Source organism: Diorhabda carinulata, chromosome 1 (assembly GCF_026250575.1).
Source record: "Diorhabda carinulata isolate Delta chromosome 1, icDioCari1.1, whole genome shotgun sequence".
Taxonomy (NCBI): domain Eukaryota; kingdom Metazoa; phylum Arthropoda; class Insecta; order Coleoptera; family Chrysomelidae; genus Diorhabda; species Diorhabda carinulata.
This window is the reverse complement of record NC_079460.1, coordinates 23,068,468-23,087,999: the sequence shown is the minus strand read 5'-3', so window position 1 is coordinate 23,087,999 and position 19,532 is coordinate 23,068,468. Positions and strand designations below refer to the sequence as shown.

At 31.9% G+C, this 19,532-nt stretch overlaps 1 protein-coding gene across 1 annotated transcript; it reads right to left on the bottom strand.

The window, feature by feature from the left end:
- Nucleotides 1-13,122: 13,122 nt before the first annotated feature.
- On the bottom strand, nucleotides 13,123-19,179 carry LOC130894852 (uncharacterized). The gene is made up of 2 exons (XM_057801869.1): nucleotides 18,820-19,179; nucleotides 13,123-13,203 (listed from the first exon to the last, which is right to left on the bottom strand). Exons 1-2 carry the CDS (start codon nucleotides 19,177-19,179, stop codon nucleotides 13,123-13,125), a joined length of 441 nt encoding a protein of 146 aa, XP_057657852.1.
- Nucleotides 19,180-19,532: the final 353 nt, after the last annotated feature.

The window sequence follows — 19,532 nt, the reverse complement described above, 5'->3', positions numbered from 1 at the left end:
TAATTTATAATGCATATGCCGACCCTGGAGTATCCACGAATAGTCTAGACATGACAAAGAAGTTCTATAAAAGCAATTGTGACAAATTTCATTCCTGACGGTTTCAAGTGAAATAAAAAGGTTTTTTTATACAATTTGTGAAAGATCCACTCTAATATCTATTCTATATTAAAGATAAATGAAACACTTGACACAAAAGTGTGACGTCACCTATAACATTGACTTTATATTGATATCGTGAGGGAACTTTTGATAAATTATGTTCAAAATTGTCTCTTTTGAATGGGAAATTATAGGAATCCAGATTCGTACTTGAAATAAACCAAAAAACGAATAATTGTATCAAAAGATGTTAATACAGATCAGAGGTACTAACACAACTATATAGAACAAAAAAAATTTCCAATAAAACTATAGATAGATCAGTAACTGTTAAATACCTTTTGCATCTTTCTCGTAATTTCGAGACATCTGTAATATATCTGAGACCCTAGTTAGAATAGGGTACTTAACAAATTTTGAAGAAGTGTTAAATAAATTGATATACATACCTCCAATTGGAAATACAAAATTAATATGACATTTACATTACATTACATTATGACATCACCAATATGGCGGTGCACTGACGTCAGTATATAGTAAGTTAACAAGCTAATAAGTAATAGTAAACTTGTAAACAGTTAACAGCAATCTTAAATGTTCTTCTTTGGTTTTGGGTTATAAAATGTCTTTTTAAAATAAGTGATCTGTAGCACTTCAGTGTACTTAAACACCTGTAAAATTTATTCACGTACCTAGAGCAATGAAGCAACCAAAAGAGTTGTTACAAATTTATCGATAACAATATAATCATATTCATTCTTTCAACTTCACAATAAATATTATTAAGATAATGAAATGAAAACTTAACCCAACTAACCCAAATATCGTAACTTCAATGTAAATAAATAGAATCAAGCAATTAGAATATATTTACATTGAAATTTTAGCTTTTCTAAATTCAGTTGCACAGACATTTGCTGTGAAGAAATCTGCAGCCATGATTGCATCTGTGAACTTGTTGCTATCTATTGTACAGAGGGCGTCTCATAAGTAATGTCGGTTTTTATATGTGAAAATTCCAAACAAAAGTTTAGAGAAGCCGTGAGAGCAAGGAAAATATGTGAAATTGAAGATGAAGACTCAGCTAATAGACAAACGGCACAGTTTCTAAAGCTTAACTACATGCTGAGAAAGTAGCGTGGAATAAACTAAAAATAAACTTGGTGGTATTAAATTCCTACCACATCCAGCATTTAGTCCGGTCCTTGCACAATCAAATTACTATTTATTTAGATCCATGGCGAAATTTTTCATTGGAAAAAGTTGAACCCAAAAAAGATATTGGAAAAGTAGTGCGCCAATTTTTTGCATCTAAGCACAAAGAATGTTTTTACCAATAATTATTTATCGGCGGTGTTGCAGGTTTTCTGCGATGTAGCCTGGTGAAGCGGTTAAAAAATCCCCAAATTGAGAAAAACCGTTTTTACTTGTTATAGCTGTCGTTAGTTTCCTAATGGCAAATGTCGCTCGCTTCCTTTCCAGTCAGGACAGCAAACACAACCCCACGCAACCTGCACAACTCCAGCCGTGCAGAGGAGCAGTTCCTATATAAGGGCCAACTCCAACAAACCTTCCTCCTATAACAAATTTCCCTTATCCTACCTAAAAATTCTCCAACGAATCTCAATCTATTTCTTAATGTTTCAAAGAGCTTGCCGAACGTTGGGTTGAAACTTGAAAAAAATTATTTAATAAACAACCTCTATAACCCTCTATAAACATTTTTATTCCCAACAAAAATACAAAAAGCAAAGCTTAGGCGAAATAAAGGGAATTAAATGACATTTATAGAGAGTTTACTGTTTAGTGACGTCACTCGCAACTGATCGGTGCCTCGCCTGTTTAATAATAAAAAAATTTTTGAGATTTCAATCGATTAATAAACATCAATAAAAATTTATTTTTTACCACTGTCAAATATCCTATTGGACAAAAAAGGAAGTAAGATGTTGAAGTTCTATATGAAGAGAAAAAAAAAGAATTAACTGAAAATTGAAAGAGAAAAGTTGGCGAAGCACGGACCTATTTCCATCTCAGTAATTATCATCCTATTGTTTTTACCTCGTAAATATTTTCTTTTTCTGGTGTATGTAAAGTATGATAATGCTGTCTGTTTTTTCTCTTCTACTCACCTACACACGTCTAACAGTGTAAAACGGCGTTAAATCGCCCACATTCGTTCCTACTGTTTGAAATATAATAGTTGTAAAATGGTTTTATTACAGTTTTATGCCAATGTCAAAATTAGAATGTTTCAAGTTTAAATTTAGGTTTTGTTAACTTAACGGAAATTAAATTCATTTACCGTATCTAATGTTTTGGTTATTAATATTTTGATCTATAAATTATCGAATTTTATTGTCATTGGCTGATATTATGTAATATACAAGGCCTCACTTCCAAATTCCTAAAACTGCTTCTAAAGATAGTCACGCACTTCATCATCGGACGGAGCGTTCGCAACGAACGGATCGGATTTATTTCCACGGCTGCGCACCCTCGCCAGTCGTGAGTTTGAGTGGCATCCTGTCACTGTAAAGCCCTCAATTTAGGTTCATCAAATCTATAAGAAGAGACAAAAGTATGGAGAATATCACACATTATTCCCTGATCTGATTGATGATGACAAAACCGAAAGAGGAAATAACAAAAATGGATTCAATTTAGAGGAAATATGTAGGAAGAATGGTCATGTTTTCAAACATTAAGAATGTTAGTACAATAATAAAGTGCAAGCATGCAAATATTAAGCTCAGATGATCAATTTATACCAATGATTTAATACTAAAGATAGAGTGGCATTGTACTATTGGACATCTCTCTCTACTCCAATCAGAATAGAGTGGAGAGAGAGTGTTTGTCTCTATCAGTTCAGGTCTACTTGAACAAGCTTCCATACCCCGTTCTTTCTATTTTTATTATCAACTCTATGACTCATACAGTCAACTTTATTGGTGCCATTTCTGTTGCATACACAATACTATTAGTACAAACGGTTGATTATTTACACTCCATGAAACAATGGGTACTACAATATAATTACAAACATTTTATATAATTGAATCAGCACCCAGTCGACTTCGCAACCTTCAGAATATACATTTAGTTTCAAATTCCGCAAAAAACGTTCAATTGGCATCCGCTGAGGCACATTAGGAACATTCCTAGACTTCTCAATAAACGGAATAATCAACTCTGCAAAAGTTTCCACAAATAATGAGCAGTTGCCATATCTTACCAAAATACAAAATTTCCTTGTTTTTCTCCATGAACTACATTAATCTATACATATTTTAGCGGTTACAGAATTTCCAGATAGACAAATGTTTGCTGAAAAATGACCACGAGATATCATCAATCATATCGTTACCTTCGAGTTAAACTTTTGTGTATTTTACATATTTCTTATCGATTTTGATTTTTTTGTCCAATTTTTGTAAACTGGCTCCCAGTTTTCCGTGATATGCTTCAACCAAAGCTTTCCTGTTTTTATTTTGCATTTTTTTCTGTCTGATCCTAAGCTTCTAACAATCGAAATACTTGTCTCAACACTCCGACAAAGATCGTGAATTTGCATCTCCGCTCAAATAGTGTCATAAGTCAAAAAATTGGAAAATCTCTTATTGAACTATTGTGCTAGACAAGTTTTTGAATTATCATACGTAAAGGGAAAAGTGAAGCTAGAATTAATTTCAAACGCTAATTACTCGATGGTTTTTTTTTTACTTATAAATTGCTTGTCTGCCTATTCCCATTCTTACAAATTGATTAACCGTAAACGATTTCTTCAAATCTTTACGTCGTTCTTTTCCTGTTAGATTTTCCAGACTTGAAACTAAACTTCCAACAGAGACGTACTGGTAATTACGAAAAAAAAAATTAATAACATTATCAGTCAACCACTACTTTATTTGCTAAGCTGTCTCAAAATGTACTAATTGTCCATCCATATAACCTTACGATTGATTGGATTTGGGAAAATAACTTTTTCATCTTTTGTGCTGAACTGCAAGTATATAACTTCAATTGTTTGTGATTTGTTTGCTTTATTTTTAATTTTGATAATTACTTCGACTGAGTAAATTGTTGGATGAGGCCTATGGGGATTTTTGAGTGGTGTAAGCGCTTTAGTGAGGGCCGAGAGAGCATTGAAGATGTCCGGCGCCCAGATCGCCCTGTGACTCCGGAAACAGTGACCAAAATCAACCAAATTCTACGTGTAGTTCGTCAAATGAGCATCCGGATAATTGCCGAAGTTGTAAACACCGATAAAGAAACGGTTAAAAAAATTTTACACGAGGAATTACAGATAACAAAAGACTGTACGAACTTGGTGCCAAAAAATCTGACTCCTGACCAAAAGCTCTTGCGTCTGTTCAGATTTCCTTGAAAAGTTTGAAAAATATCTGCTTCGAAAGGGACCCGATTTGAGTCGGTGGAAGCGGTAAAGCAAAAAACAGCCGAGCTCCTAAAGCCCTCACTAAAGAAGACTTTGAGCACTGCCTTACAATATTACAAGAGATTACTCCTCGTCGAGCGGTATTTATTATCCCTTTTTTCAAAATTATCTCTTTCACAGTTGCGTATCTCAAGTGGATACTGGTTTCACTAATTTCAACCAAAATTTCTTTCTCGTGGTATTAAAAAACTTGTGACAGACATTAATTAACATATTCATAATTTAGTAAATTGGACAAAAAAGGAAACTTTAATTACATAAATAAAATATATTGAATTTTAATTACTAAATTTGACTTAAACGTATTCATTCGTTTTACTTAACGACGCATTTCTTCTAGTCTGATTGGGTTGTCACTTTCTCTTTTTAACGAGCCATCTGAATCTCTTTTTGTATTTGTTTTTATTTTCATTAATATAATTTATATAACAATTGAGTAATTCTGAATTTTTTTGAGATTTTTCGGTCGATGTTCATAAATATATTTCACCCTAAGAAATTATTTTCACTATAAATAGTATGAGTGAATTAAAAAGGAGGAAACGAACTATTTATTTAAGTAGGCCCTACACTATCAAAGCGTCTTCATCAGTCAAAGAGTCAAAGCTGAGAACTCGAGCCTTAACATTGGTTGTCGTGAAGCGGAAAAACAAACAATAGAAAAAACGAGGTTTATCTAAAGAATGATACAAATTTCTCTCATAAGCATCTCTTAAACTTTCTGTGTGATTCGGAACCAAACGACTACAGAAACTTTTCGAGAATGGAACAAAAAAGTATCGACTATCTATTGGATTCAGTCCTCCCCGATATTCACAAGAAGGATAGAAAAATGCGTGAAAAGATTTTTGCAAGTCAGATATTGTCTATTACATTGGCATTGATTTAGAGGACCTGAAATACAGGTGCACTATTGCTCCGCAGACTCCGCATTGAAAGAAAACATTCAGGTAAGTAATTATTGCCCTCGTCATATTTGAAGAAGATCAAGAAATTATGGGCACAAGTTCACATTGAGGTCAATGTGGAGAAGAACGAACGTAGTAGCATCAGACGTTACAATGTGTTTTTGTCGGTATGAAAGGCTTTCACTTGGACGCGGAGCGTACAGTGGGAATACCTTCGCCAACTATTCATTGAATAAGATAACGATAAAAGTTGAGAGGGTGACTAACTACCTTACGGAGGGAGTGCAGAGGTCCGTTTCTGCTTAAAAATGTGTGACATTCTCGATTTTTTCTGCGAGGCGTTGTTGGGTTGAAGTTTTTTTGATTTTGTAGCCCACCACTTGGATGAGGTCTCTGTTTTATCGATAAACGAATAAGATTCAGTGAACTGTTTTTGAGGTCACCGAATATTTGTAGTTGTTACATGATAAAGTTCTTAAAATCAATTGAGTTCATCATAACTTCTAATATACTTGTAATCTATATAAAGTCCATGTTTTTTCAAATAAAAATATTCCTTAAAAATAATCAGGTCTCTAGTGAATATGGTTGTAAATCTTCTCTTGAGAGATTGAATATTTCACTATTGAAGCAATAGAATGATGCCAAAAATCTGTTATCAAACGCTCGAAAGATATGTTTTTCAATATTATTATTATCCATATTAAATAAATTGGAAGGACAATCACCCTGATCGAACCTTCTATAGAATCTGCTTCATTGAATAAAAGCTATTTCTGTATTTCCGGTGTACAAACGGATTTAATTTCATAAAATCCACAATAGCACTGGCAATTTTGACATAAATATGGAATAAGCAGTTCAACAACCTTTTGGACAATGTTTATTACTTAACCACACTAGACATAACCATAGTTGCCACACTGATGATGTGCTTCTATATATTTTTTAATGGTATCACTATTTTAAAATTGGCATAATTCATTATTTTCATTTGCAAAATTTTAATTATAGTCAATCGTATTATGAAAATTTAATGTCCCATTGACTTCTCACACCGCATTTTCTTAAAAACCGAATACTCTCAAAAAAATACATTTGACAACCCCGCATGCCATCATAAATTTGCTTAATTGACTTAATTTTTTATTAATGGTAAGAATTCTTCTGGGTTTGAATAGAATATATGTTTCGTGTTTGTGATGCCTAAATTGTATGTTATCACGCATTTTAATAAAAATGTAATATGGAACCTTTTCCAGTTAATTTTAAAGTAGAAATAACGATAAAATAGTATATTACTTAACAAGAGTTGTAACACATTACGTACGAAGTAAAAAATTTTATCATTTCATGAGTGTTTAATGGGCTTACAGTGTAACGTACTATACTTTTTCTACGCCCATTCATTTTCTTCCATTGAATAAAAAACATCGCAATTATTTAAACTTTATTATAATATTTGTTAATAACCATTAAACAATTATTGTATATCGATTGTGCCTTATTATTTAATGGTGATGAACGGTTATTTTTAATTGTAGTACTGCTCGGTACATCAGAAGACGAAGATTGACAATTGGTAATTGCTTCCAATATTCGTAATGCGTTGTCATTTTCATTTTTAAGAGATTTATTCACTTAGCCTTCCGCTAATGTAGAAGATTGTCAGCCACCAAATCGTTTTAATGATAGCATATCACCTCCTGCATCAACTAACATAGTGGCTGATGATCTCCTGAAACAATGTTCGGTATATTGCTTTGGTTTCGGCAGCTCAAGATATTCAGCAATTTTGCGTGGTGTATTACCGATTGTGTTTATCACCACAACCTGTTTTATGCATTTTCCGTTTCTGTAATTAAAAAATAAAGAAGCATTCTCCGAAAAGGATTTAACTGCATGTTTGTGTCGCCAATCCACACATTTTTAATAGGTTATTTCGTACGTTTCTTTGGATTTTGGCGGTAACAAATTATGTGTGGCAGCTTGAGCTTTTTCTAATTTCTCCGGTGGAGTTCTCATAATTTCATCACTTTCAATACTATTAGACATATTCGTAGATAAAGTTGAGAAAATGTTAGGATACAATCATATTTTGTTCAAGAAATGGACAATATAAAAGACATTTATTTTCATAGCATGCTACTTAAGAAAACGTGTCCTATTTTTAAAGAAATAGCATAATGTGGTGCCTACATTTAGGGGCATCACTCTGTCAATCCTAAATATATATAGCTAATGCTAAAAGTTTTTATGTTTTTTAACTGACTAAATTCGTGTAAATAGACCAATTAAAGTGTTACGTAAATAAAAATATGATTGTAATGTAATTAAACCATGAAGTTGAAGTTTTCTTCTCAAAACGCACGTGTATGTTATGAGATCTCATTACGTGCATGTTATTGTTAAATGTCATTTACAAGGAATGTTGACACTGCGATTTTTGACGTTTGCAGAGATGAGCGTAGAAAAAAAAATTTATTTGACAGGCTTACACCTTTAACTTAAAGAAATTCCATTACACCGACAAGTATTATGCTACGTCAATGAAAAAGATTTATATGAATAAAAATTACGATCTACAGAACATTTTTTATACTATCACTACACCAACTAATACTTGAGTGGCTCATACTTGCACTTGAACCTAACAAGATCTATTCCACCCCTTGTAAAAGCTGGGCATTTATGCCATAGCTCTTCATACAATTCCAGAGCAGTATTGAATGCTGTTTTCGACGTCGATCGATTCAAACATCTTGCCTGATGCCAACGACCCAATTGGAGCAAACTGAGAAGATATTACACATGTGACTTACTTAATAGATTTTGGAAATGTTTGGGAATGTTGGAAAAATAGTGGTAGTGGATCTTTTACAAGTTCCTAAATTGGGAAATTGAGTAAACACTTAATTCCACTAACGAAATTTTGTTTTTATCCATTTCATTTATTTTCTTCCTGTTCGTAATTTCATAGTCCCCTCGTAACTGACAAAAAACACGAGTATGTACTGTTGAGATGATTTTGGGAAATCATCTATAAATTGGCATGGGTTTTTAAAAAATATTTCAGGACGTGGGAATTGAAATATGTTTTTTGAAACTCTCCCAACAACAATAAAAAATAATGTCGTCAAGGTAGATAGAAATTAATTACTAAAGTAATTATAACTTATAATAGTATTGCCCATATATTGCCCCTATTATCTCATGATCACTTCTCAGCATGACACATTCAATTCTTTCTTTGAAAATTAATTATTTGAACTATAGATTTTACTGTTATTGAAATCTATTCTGTATTTATTAGTACCAAATTTTTGACAAAAAAAATGATTTTTCTAGTAGAATCATTTCTTATCATAATATCCGATAAGGCCATACCTCTTAGTAGTAATAAATTCAGATTTTACTCCAGATCGACATTCATGCATTCATGTAGAAAATATTTAATAAGTGCGGTTCAACGATTTTTGAGATATAATAAAAAAAGTCTTCCTATGTCAGTATCTTTGTTATCTACTTCTGTAAAACTTGTTAGTAACACGTAACTGATTACCGTCTTTTTGATTACTGCAAAAATAACATTTGATTAAATCCTTCTCCATTGGAAAACAAATGAAAATGTTTGATAATATTGTTAAAGTTACTCATGAAAACTTTTGTTTCGCGATTTTTTAATCGCTGCCTGTTCAACTTCTGGCTCTTTCTAAAATCTAAAAGTGCCACAACACAGCAGGTAAAAGCCTTTCGGAAATGCTACATTAGGATAAATGCACTGCGTTCCACTCCAAAGAAATTAATACAAATTTATTTAACTTTTTTACTTTAGTTTTAACACGATAATTCCCATTACCTCTTTAGCACACCTCGTATATTTTATTCTTAGTAATCAGTGCCGGCCTAAGGCGTCTCCGAAGTCGGGACACGTATTGTTTTCTGGGGGCGCCGAAAAAGGCAAAAGATTTGATGTATTGATATTTTGTATAAGTTTCATTGTAAGGAGAGTCAAAGTTCAACATTACACACATTTTGCTCTCAGATCGGCCCTGCTAAAAGTTATTTCAAAAGTCCTTTACTGAGGTGGATAGAAATATACGTGATGCTTGTATACAAATCCGCAAAGATTACTTCCTTGGAACTATTTGTTTATTGTAGTTTTAACAGTATGACATTCTGTTACAAATAGTAAAGTGTTTTGTATGGAACCCAATTTACATTACATTTGGGTTCAATATGAAAACAACTGTTCACTATTTATTGCTTGTTTATTTATTATAAGGAAAGATCTCTTTCAAAACATACATAGATTACAGTTAACCTCCTGACAGATGTCTTAAGACAAGTGGATATAGAAATATTCTAAAATTATCTGTAAATGATAGTTGTGTATACTATAGAATCAAAATATTCTGATAACATTTGTCATTTTTCCTTCGAAATGTGTGAATCATTCAACTAAAATCCCAATTTACTTCAAAATATTTCGAATAACCCATCAACTTCTCAATTTCAATGAGTAGTGTACAGATATCAATATTAAAAAACAGTGATGGTAAAAACTATTAACCATTTATGTATACAGATGTATCATGTATCATAAACAAATAATAAAAAGTCAGTAGTATTGGAAAGAAGAAGCTACAGACGATTGAAATTAGATTGTAGATTGTTTTAGGAACTGTTTTAGCTGTTAGCTATCGTCTTTAAGTGATATTTGACGTGGCTGTCAATTGCCAGAAGACTTCAAGTCTTTTTCCAGTATCCAGATTCTACAGCCACCTCTTCAGTTCGTTGCTGATGCGAGATCTCATCAGGCCACAGTAGGGTTTTTGTCAAATACATGGAGTCGTTGCCCTTTGTCGGCAAGGTTGTCTACTTCCTCATCGCCTGATATTTCCTGATGACTTGGTAGCTAGATTAGGTTTACCTGTAAGGTAGCTGGACTGTCGGAGAGGATGTAAATGTGGTAGATGTTTTTATCCAAACATTTCTGAGCACATTTGTTTATAGCTAGCAACTCTATCTGAAAAATAGTAAGTGATTACCCCAGTGTATGAGGACCTGCTCCAGCTCCTGATTACAACTTTGACTGGGACGTCTGTGTTCATCATACTGCATTTGGTACACTGCTTTCCAGTTTTATTGATTATAGAATATTTAGGCTAACAGAATTTTTTGTTTGGATTGCCTGTTGGTGTCGATTAAAGTCTCTTCTTTTAATATAAGGCTAAGGCAGTTTTAGTAGAGCTTCTAAAGCTCTAGTAAGACATATTGACACAGCTCTTGGATTCTCAAGCATATCAGTCTTTAGTAGAATTTTTTCTGAGCTGTTGTGTGTTCAGTTTTTGACCACCAAACAAGTGATGCAACTGTGATCATATATTTAATGATTGTTTCGTATACCCAGTATACCATTTCAGACTTAAGCCTCCATGTTTTACCTATAAGTTTATGACAAGTCCATATAGCCGCAGTGGTTTTGGAGGTTACATTGATCAAATTATTGTTACAAGAAAGAGTTTTATCTAAGATAACACCTAGACACTTCATTGGAAGATATCAGTTAAGGATAAAACAAAGAGAAATTGATATTAAAAAACTGTTTTGGCCTCATAAAGAAAATAGAAAACGACAAATGGCACCAAAACGAAGATAAACGGAACGTTATGAAGACGATATTACAGAGGCTATTGGAAAAGTGAAAGTTGGGCTACAGCTGTAAAAAATCAAATTATATTTTCTACTGAAATAATTTTATATAAAATAGTCAACACAACAATTTTTCAAATTAATTTAACGTGGTACTATTTTCGTGTCATGTTAACAAAAATAATAAGATGAGAGTGACACCCAGTATAAAAATAAACAAGGTGGGTCGTGTGTCTCCCAGCGTTAAGTTAATTTCGTCGATTTGTTACATTTATAGAAAACGAGAATAGAAATTATCTGTATCTAGTTCAAGGACGGTTCCAAGCTACTAAGTTTCAGTCGATTAGGCTAATTGCTTTCAGTTCATTTGAAAAATAAATAAACAAATCTGCATATTTGACCATTGACTAATTCTTAGGTGAAGCACATAATTGGAATGCCTTGGATTGAAAATGCGCTCCAATGACTTTAATTTAAGACTGATTAAAGAATTTATATACAGAGTATCAACAAAGAAAATATCATCGATAAAGAATTTTTTTTCATTTTATTTAATATTTGACCTGATAATATAATTAATTAAAAAAATTGTATTCATTCTAAAGAAAAGAAGTAGTGAGATATTTGGTAAAGAAATGACAACGGTGGTAAACTGTTAAAGGGGCGTAGATTGATAATATGTTTGTTCTTGGTAGCTACAGAACTTATTCAGAAAGTGTACAATAAAGCGTTCGTTGTAGCAGAACCAGCGCTAGTGTCGCTGTTCTTAGTAGCAGTGCAAGAGAACTAGTTCACTGTACTGCTTGCACTGGGTCTAGAGTCAGTTCAACCAGTACAGTGCAAGTCAGTATAATCTGGAAACGGTGGCACTACATCTTCGTCATCGGACGAATGTAAAATATCAATAAGTACTAATTCGTTTTTGATTATTCGTTTCATCTCAAATTTCTCGTAAAATTTAAAAAACTCAATTCTCGATCTCGTGCGCGTGTTTTTGAGTGATGTAAACACTTTAGTGTGTGCTGAGAGAGCACTGAAGATGACCAGCGCCCAGGTCGCCCTGTGACTGTTTCAGCTTCGGAAACAGTGACCTAAATCAATTTGTGCGTGCAAATCGGCGAATAAGCATCCGGATGATTGCCGAGGCTGTAACACCGATAAAGAAACGGTTAGAAAAATTTTACACATGAAAAAAGTCTGTGCGAAGTTGATGCCAAAACATCTGACTCCTGACCAAAAGCTCTTGCGTCTGCTCAAATTTCCTTGAAAGGTTAGAAAAAGATCTGCTTGGAAAAGGACTCGAATTGAGTCGATGGAAGCAGTAAATCATTCAAATGTAGAATAATTTTTATGATAAAACCCTTTTTCCTCGTATATCGTTCTTTGTATCCGATCTAACTAATTCTATACACTCATGAACAGGCCTGCACTAGTCCAGTTCAGGGCAGGTACCAAGAACAAACCTTATAATACACATCAGCAGTTAAAACTGTTTTGTTAAAGATGATTTATTGACTTTTGTATCTCCTCGTTCCTTTCTTCAACTCTTTAGAACTTATAAGCAAGTTAATTTAGTGAAAATATAAGTGTACATGTGATATATTATATTATATTTATACAAATGTTATTTCATACACTACTAAAACGCTGTCTACTAAAAGAAATAATACGCCTATGGATTAAGAATGTTCCATCATTTTATTACTCTCTCATACATAAAAATAGACTATAGAATGTTGGACTCGATTCTAGAACGAATTAGTTTTGTTGTAAACTGAAGATAAGTTAAAATAAACGTTAAGATTAGATGTTTTCTAAATCGATTGATTTCCGACGAATTGAATATTTGTAATAAGAGAAATCACATAGAGCAAAATCATTAAAATATAAAGTATAAATGAGAGAAAATCAGCTTTGTGAATAGAGAATACAAAGTTCACTTGTTTCATATATTGTAAATATTTCATAGACACCTAATTTGAAAAACTGCTCATATTAATACGTTGGAGAAACCCTCAATTTCCAAGAACCGATAATGATATCATTTTGTAATGGTGCAATGACCCAACTAGCTTCCTTTAAATGTAATAAAATAAATAAAATATATTTTTATACAACAAACTCGGCGACATTCAAAGAAAAGATATCGAAAAGTGAAATATTTCACGTATATTTGTGTCTATAGTAAATAACTACTACACTTGTGTTTATTTCTGATAATTTAAAAAAATAGTTCGAAATTTCACTAACTGGGAATTTAGGTACTAGAAAATTTAAAATTCAAGGAGATCCAAGGTATTAAGTAAGGAAAATTTCATGGTAAACAGTAATTTATATTGAAGTATAGTACTTTATAACCTTTTATAGATTTTTAATAAAACAGGTGTCTATAATTGTAATAAAGTTAAGTCGAAACGTCAATATTCATTGAAAACAAAGCATGTTATTTATCTGACTATATCGACAATAAAGAAAATTTATTCAGGAATAAAATTATTTCTTGAATAAATCTAAAAAGAAACAAATGCGATATTTTATTTAGCAGAAATAATAGCAGATCAAAACCGAATAGCGTGAGATAGCAGCTCCAACTTCGTGCACTATGGCGGTCTGTGTTAACCCACGATATATTCAAATATAGTAGTATATTTCCAAATATTTCGATAATAGAGTAAAACTTATTTTTTTAAACTAATTCCCTGTCGAAACAGAACTGAAAGTTGAAGAAATCCTCAACCATCAAACACCAAAGTGAACTCTTTTTAATACATTTTCCAAGGTTTCGAATAACTGTGTATTCGCCATCAGGGAATTGATTAAATGAAAATTGCGTTGAAAAAGTCTTTACCTACCAATTTATGAACGAAGTACTCTTTTTAATAGGTATTCCAAGCTTTTGTATAACTAATATCTACGTATTCATCATCAGGGACTGAAATTATCGTTTATATACGAAATTATTTAGAAATTAACAAATTACTTACATCAATCAAATCACAATTGCGATAAAATACATTTTTCATAAAATTCCAAAATCATTACATTCGAAAAACAACCTTCAAAATGAAAATCAGACAAAAATGTTATGTTAAAACGTTTCCACTTTAACAATCCATTAAATGAGCTTCGTAGAAAACATGTTGGGCCAGCAAGTATCTATCATGATATAATTTGCTGTCAATTTTGTGAGAGGTTATCCGAATGGAGTAACCTCTTAGAAAAACAATTAAGGAACGGAACAGACACTGAACATCAGCGTAAAACATGTCAGCTACAAATTTTTGAAATGTAACGACAGATTTTTTTGTGGTTAATTTTCATTTTGATATCCAAATTGTAGGTGATCTATTGATTTATATAATTATACAAATTGTCAATATCAAGTCTTATTTCAATAAAGACTGAAACAACTTGAAACGTCAACCTCTTCATTGATTTTTTGAAATTAATTGTTTGTCAAAAGAGACTAAAAATTGAAATAGTTTTTTCTTTTTGTTAGTTATAGGGTTGCTAATATCCAATAAGTCATTCAAATGTCTGTCAAGCACGTAGTTTGAATAGATACTTATGTGAAATTTGTCGACGTCTGGCTCTTTCTAATAAGTTTGATCACTTTTGTGTTTTTAATATTTTTCTCGAAAATAAATAAAATAAAATTGAAGTGAATAAATTTGACTCATTGTAGGTAATTGAAATATCTTATCTTAAGTAGTTTTCCGTGATATTTCGTAGGGTCACTTTAAAACTATGTGTCTGTGGCACTCATTGTGTCAAACAAAAACTTCTTTATTTGAATTTCAACAAAGTTTTAAGCGTTATTCTATATTGAAATCTATCAACGATCACTTAACCGACTCTTCAAACTAGACAGACAGACATGCGATCAAATATAATCATAAACAATTCTATAACAGACCTTAATGGGCTCCTTATTTTACAATATTTGTTCGGGATATTTAGCGATGAAGAAGAAATTTGCAGTTAAAAATTTAGTAGCCCGCAACTTTTATGGATAGAACAGAATATTTTACTTTTTATTCATATATTACTATGGTGTTATAGTTCTTCCAATATCAATTGTAGATTGTAAAAACCCTTGCCGACAATTTTGTTTGATCTACCATCTACCATCTACCATAGCGCAGTTACCTAATTTTATAAATTTATTATATTTATATATACACATTATTGTAGTCCTACTTGGAACTTGGAAAAAAATCATTACCTATTATACCTGGTTAACTTGCTACAACTGAATATTAAATTATAAAACGTAAATAGACGAGTAAAATGTACCTGCCTGTGAGAGAGTTTGGTTTAAACATGGTACCAGACGTGAACTGAGCCCTTTTTGTACCCCATTCGTCTATTAGAACTTCCGTAGTCTTTTATCTGACGCAAATAATCTTGTCGTCATCGAACGATTCGGTTATTACCATCTGTTCATTCAGTTTTGTTGTGTTAAAACCACATGCTGACAGAACTTGACGCAATGTTTCTGAACTGATATAACTGTATGGATAATACTAAAAACAACCGAACAGAAACCATTTTCATATCTTCAAGGGTATCCTCGTAAAAAAATAATTTATAAGGGTAAATTTTTTACAATATAATTAATAACTCAAAAAGTATACAAAATTTATCTATATTTCAAAAATGTATAAATATACAGGTTGTTTTACTTAAAATAGAACCTGAAGTCGGCCATTTTTGAAAATATTTTAGTTAAAAATATCGTTTCCGAAAACCCAAACGTAGAAATTTTCGTGATTTTACTATAAGTGTTTTGCCATATATACAAATAGTTTTAACTCGTCGTGGGGCACCCTGAATAGCTAAATTTACGATTTTTAGATCTTATCTTTCTTTCTTAGATTGTGAAAAATATTATACCATTTCCTCGAAACTAGTAACCAGTATCTACCTATCTTTGTATGTTTTGTGAGGGTTCTAAATCTACAAATGCACACAATGGTTTTAACAATATTACAGCAGATGCATAACTTTACAGTGTTAGAAAGATAAAATATTTCGCAGGGATGAATATTATTTTATTTTTATGTTTCTAAATCTTCTTGATTTTAGTTATCTTCCGTTGCAAAATTAGTTTTTTTTAATAAATTTTTGAAAGTCTTTATCAACATATGATATTGACACTGACAATTTGCTTATTTATATTGATCTATAGATCACCTTCATCATCATGAATATCAAAATAAGAATAAAATCAAACCAGAAATTAATTTTTCCTTAGTGTTTACATCTCATATATTAAATTATTTGTTAATAATTTTACTTAAATTATTTAGGTCCTTTTTTATCATTTATAGCTTTTTCGCTCTTATAAATTTGAACCATTTCTAAAAATTTCCTTTTTCGTCTATTAGATTCCGTTTCAAAAATGTTTGAATCTTTATAATTGAATTTGTTTTTTTTTTTTGATATTTCATGGTTCGTTAATGCAGTTTTCTTTTTTTTATCGTATTGTTAACATTTTGATCTATTTTCTAAACACTAAGATGTCTGCTCTATGTAGACAGCGTCACAATTAGTAAAAGGCACTTGTATTCTAATATTACCTCTTTTGTGTTTTGTGTTTTAGACTTTAATTTAGTGAAATATTTGGATAATGTATTATTATGTCCTTTATGAACTATACTAATATCATATTTATTGAAATAATTCGATAATTGTTGGGATAGTCCTTGCACATATGATAAGGAAAATCATTTTGTTTTGATGTTTCAATTCTGTTTTGTTTTTTAATTGGTTGTAGTATCCGTTTATCCTTTTCTTGAATATGTTGTTTATCATTTTTTTCCGGATAATTGTTTTCATTCAATGCAGTTTTTGCTTTTTCGATAGCTAAGCATCTAATTCATAATCTGATAGTTGGATAGATCTATCAGCCAAACTTATCTCCCACGAAATGAATACATATTTTTATACTTTTAATTATTGATTGGTAATGGAAGATCTGTCTATTCTATTGATCGATATAAATACGCAATTTGTCAGTGTCAATATCATATTTTGATAAACGCTTAAAAGAAAAGTCGAAACGTCAATTTTTTATCAATCTTTCAAAAATTATTAAAAAAACTATTTTTAAAAAAGAAAATACTTAAAATCAAGAAGATTTAGAAACATTAACATATCAAAAGGTCTAAGAAATAAGAAATTAAAGAAATTTATTATTTTATTAGTAATTTCATTCTGACAGATTTATTTATTTGGTGAGAGGAACCGGCCTAAAGTTTTAAACAATCTAAAATAAACAGATTAACTGGAAAACATCTCACAATAACAAATTATGCTCTATATGACATTATTTCTTATATTCATCGTGGACGTGACTTCCAAAAAGTGATTCTACGGTTTCCATTGTCCCCACTATTGTGGTTAAAAATGATGGTGTGTAAAATGGACTTGGACGCTTGGCGTCACGGCAAGTTGAACGCACGTACTCGTACCTAACTGTTTCTAGAGTTTCGTTAATGTTACCTAGTTTAGTAGGGTAAGGTCGGTAGATATCCGGTAATATCTGCAAATATTGCGAGGCATTGCCTTTTATTTTATTGCCCATTAATGTTTAGTGTTGGGATATCGTTTAACTTTTTTAATTTAAAACTGTTTTGCACCCAGGTCTGAGAGGTCACGCTGGTCTATGACCCCTCCAGCTTACTGTGGCGTAACACACTGGAAACTCTAACGATATAACCTAAACGCATGTCATAAGAATACCTGTACCTTAAATTCTTGAAATTGTTGATTGGAAAGTCAAATGAGGTGATTTATTTTATTTAAGTATCGCAACAAAGTAAGGATGTTTTCGTATGCTTCATGATTATAAAAAGACCTTAAACAGAATAAAACACGAAAAATTCAAAAATATATTGATAGACTTTGGTGTTGATGGTGTTTGGAGGTGAAAATAATTCATAACTACAGGGTCTTCCACGAGCTGTATATGGGAAAGTACTGCGACTAGAGTTCTGAAAATTTGCTTGCGTGGGTTTTCCAAAATGCTCGTTTCAGTTTTCTGAAACTTACGGTTATACCGGAAAAATACCCCAACTTTGTTATTTTAAACGGAATGCTATGGTTTTGGTAATAATTTAGAATTGGAGCTCCAGGCAAAAACTGTTCCAAAAAACTTTTCACGCATTTGGGGCTGTTTCTGAGGGTACAAATAGTAAATATAAGGCGGGGGAGACATATATATATATATATATATATATATATATATATATATATATATATATATATATATATATATGGTGGCTAAACACCCCAGATGGGGTAACGCCGCTCTTACGAGCTTTCTAGATCTTTTTTTTTTCTTTGTTTCGGGGTAGATCAGTCCCCATTCTCTTCTGTTTATATCTTGTGGCACATATCCTGCCAGGCTCGTCTATCTTTCGTTTTTTCTTGCCAGTTCCACATCCCAATTCTCTTAAGGTCGTCTTTTACCTCTTGCCACCATGTAGACCTTGGTCTTCCTCTTCTTCTAGCTTTTCCAGGGGTCCAATCTAATATTGAGTACGCTACTGTTTCCTCTCCTGCTCTCCATACATGTCCCAGCCATCTTGCTCTTTGTTGTTTAATTTTTCTTACTATGTCCTCTTTAATTTCTTGTGCTATTTCATGGTTCATTCTTCTTCGGTACTCATTTTCTGTTAGTTTTACTGGTCCTAATATTGTTCTTAATATTTTTCTCTCAACAATTCTTAAGTCTTCTTCTTGCTTTTTTGTCATAGTCATAGTTTCTGCAGCATACATCATGACCGGTCTAATAACTGTTTTATATATTCTCATTTTTGTACTTTTTCCTAGTATTTTGTTTTGCAGTAGTTTTTTGTTAGCGTAATATGCCCTGTTAGCTGCTGTTATTTTTTCTTTGACTTCTGCCTCTTTATTTCCGTCACTACTTAAGGTTGTTCCTAAGTACTTGAATGTATCTACTTCCTCAAAATCAAAATTTCCAATTTTTATTTTCTGTTTACCTCCTATAATACGTTTATCTAGCCTCATAATGAGGGGAGACATATTATTTCCATTATTTTAGACACTACATGGTACAACTTACATATGATAAATCAATGAAACCTAAACTAACCTTACCTTACCAAGATGGTAATTATTTAGAATTGGTTATGTTAGGTTTCATTGATTTATCATATGTAAGTTGTATCATGTAGTGTCTAAAATAATGGAAATAATATGTCTCCTCCGCATTAAATTTACTATTTGTACCCTCAGAAACAGCCCCAAATGCGTGAAAAATGTTTTGGAACGATTTTTGCCTGGATGCCCCAATTCTAAATAATTACCATGGTTTTTATTAAATTTTAGTATACCTAAAGTCCACCATTTTTTAATTATTTCACATTTTCGAAATT

What these genes read in the sequence shown, in the direction of transcription:
- LOC130894852 (XM_057801869.1), bottom strand. Translation starts at nt 19,179, where the DNA reads ATGTCTCCCCTCATTATGAGGCTAGATAAACGTATTATAGGAGGTAAA. An exon ending in TAAGAACAATATTAGGACCA is followed by an intron (nt 13,204 to 18,819) that starts GTAAAACTAACA and finishes TTACATTTAAAG; the next exon opens with GAAGCTAGTTGGGTCATTGC.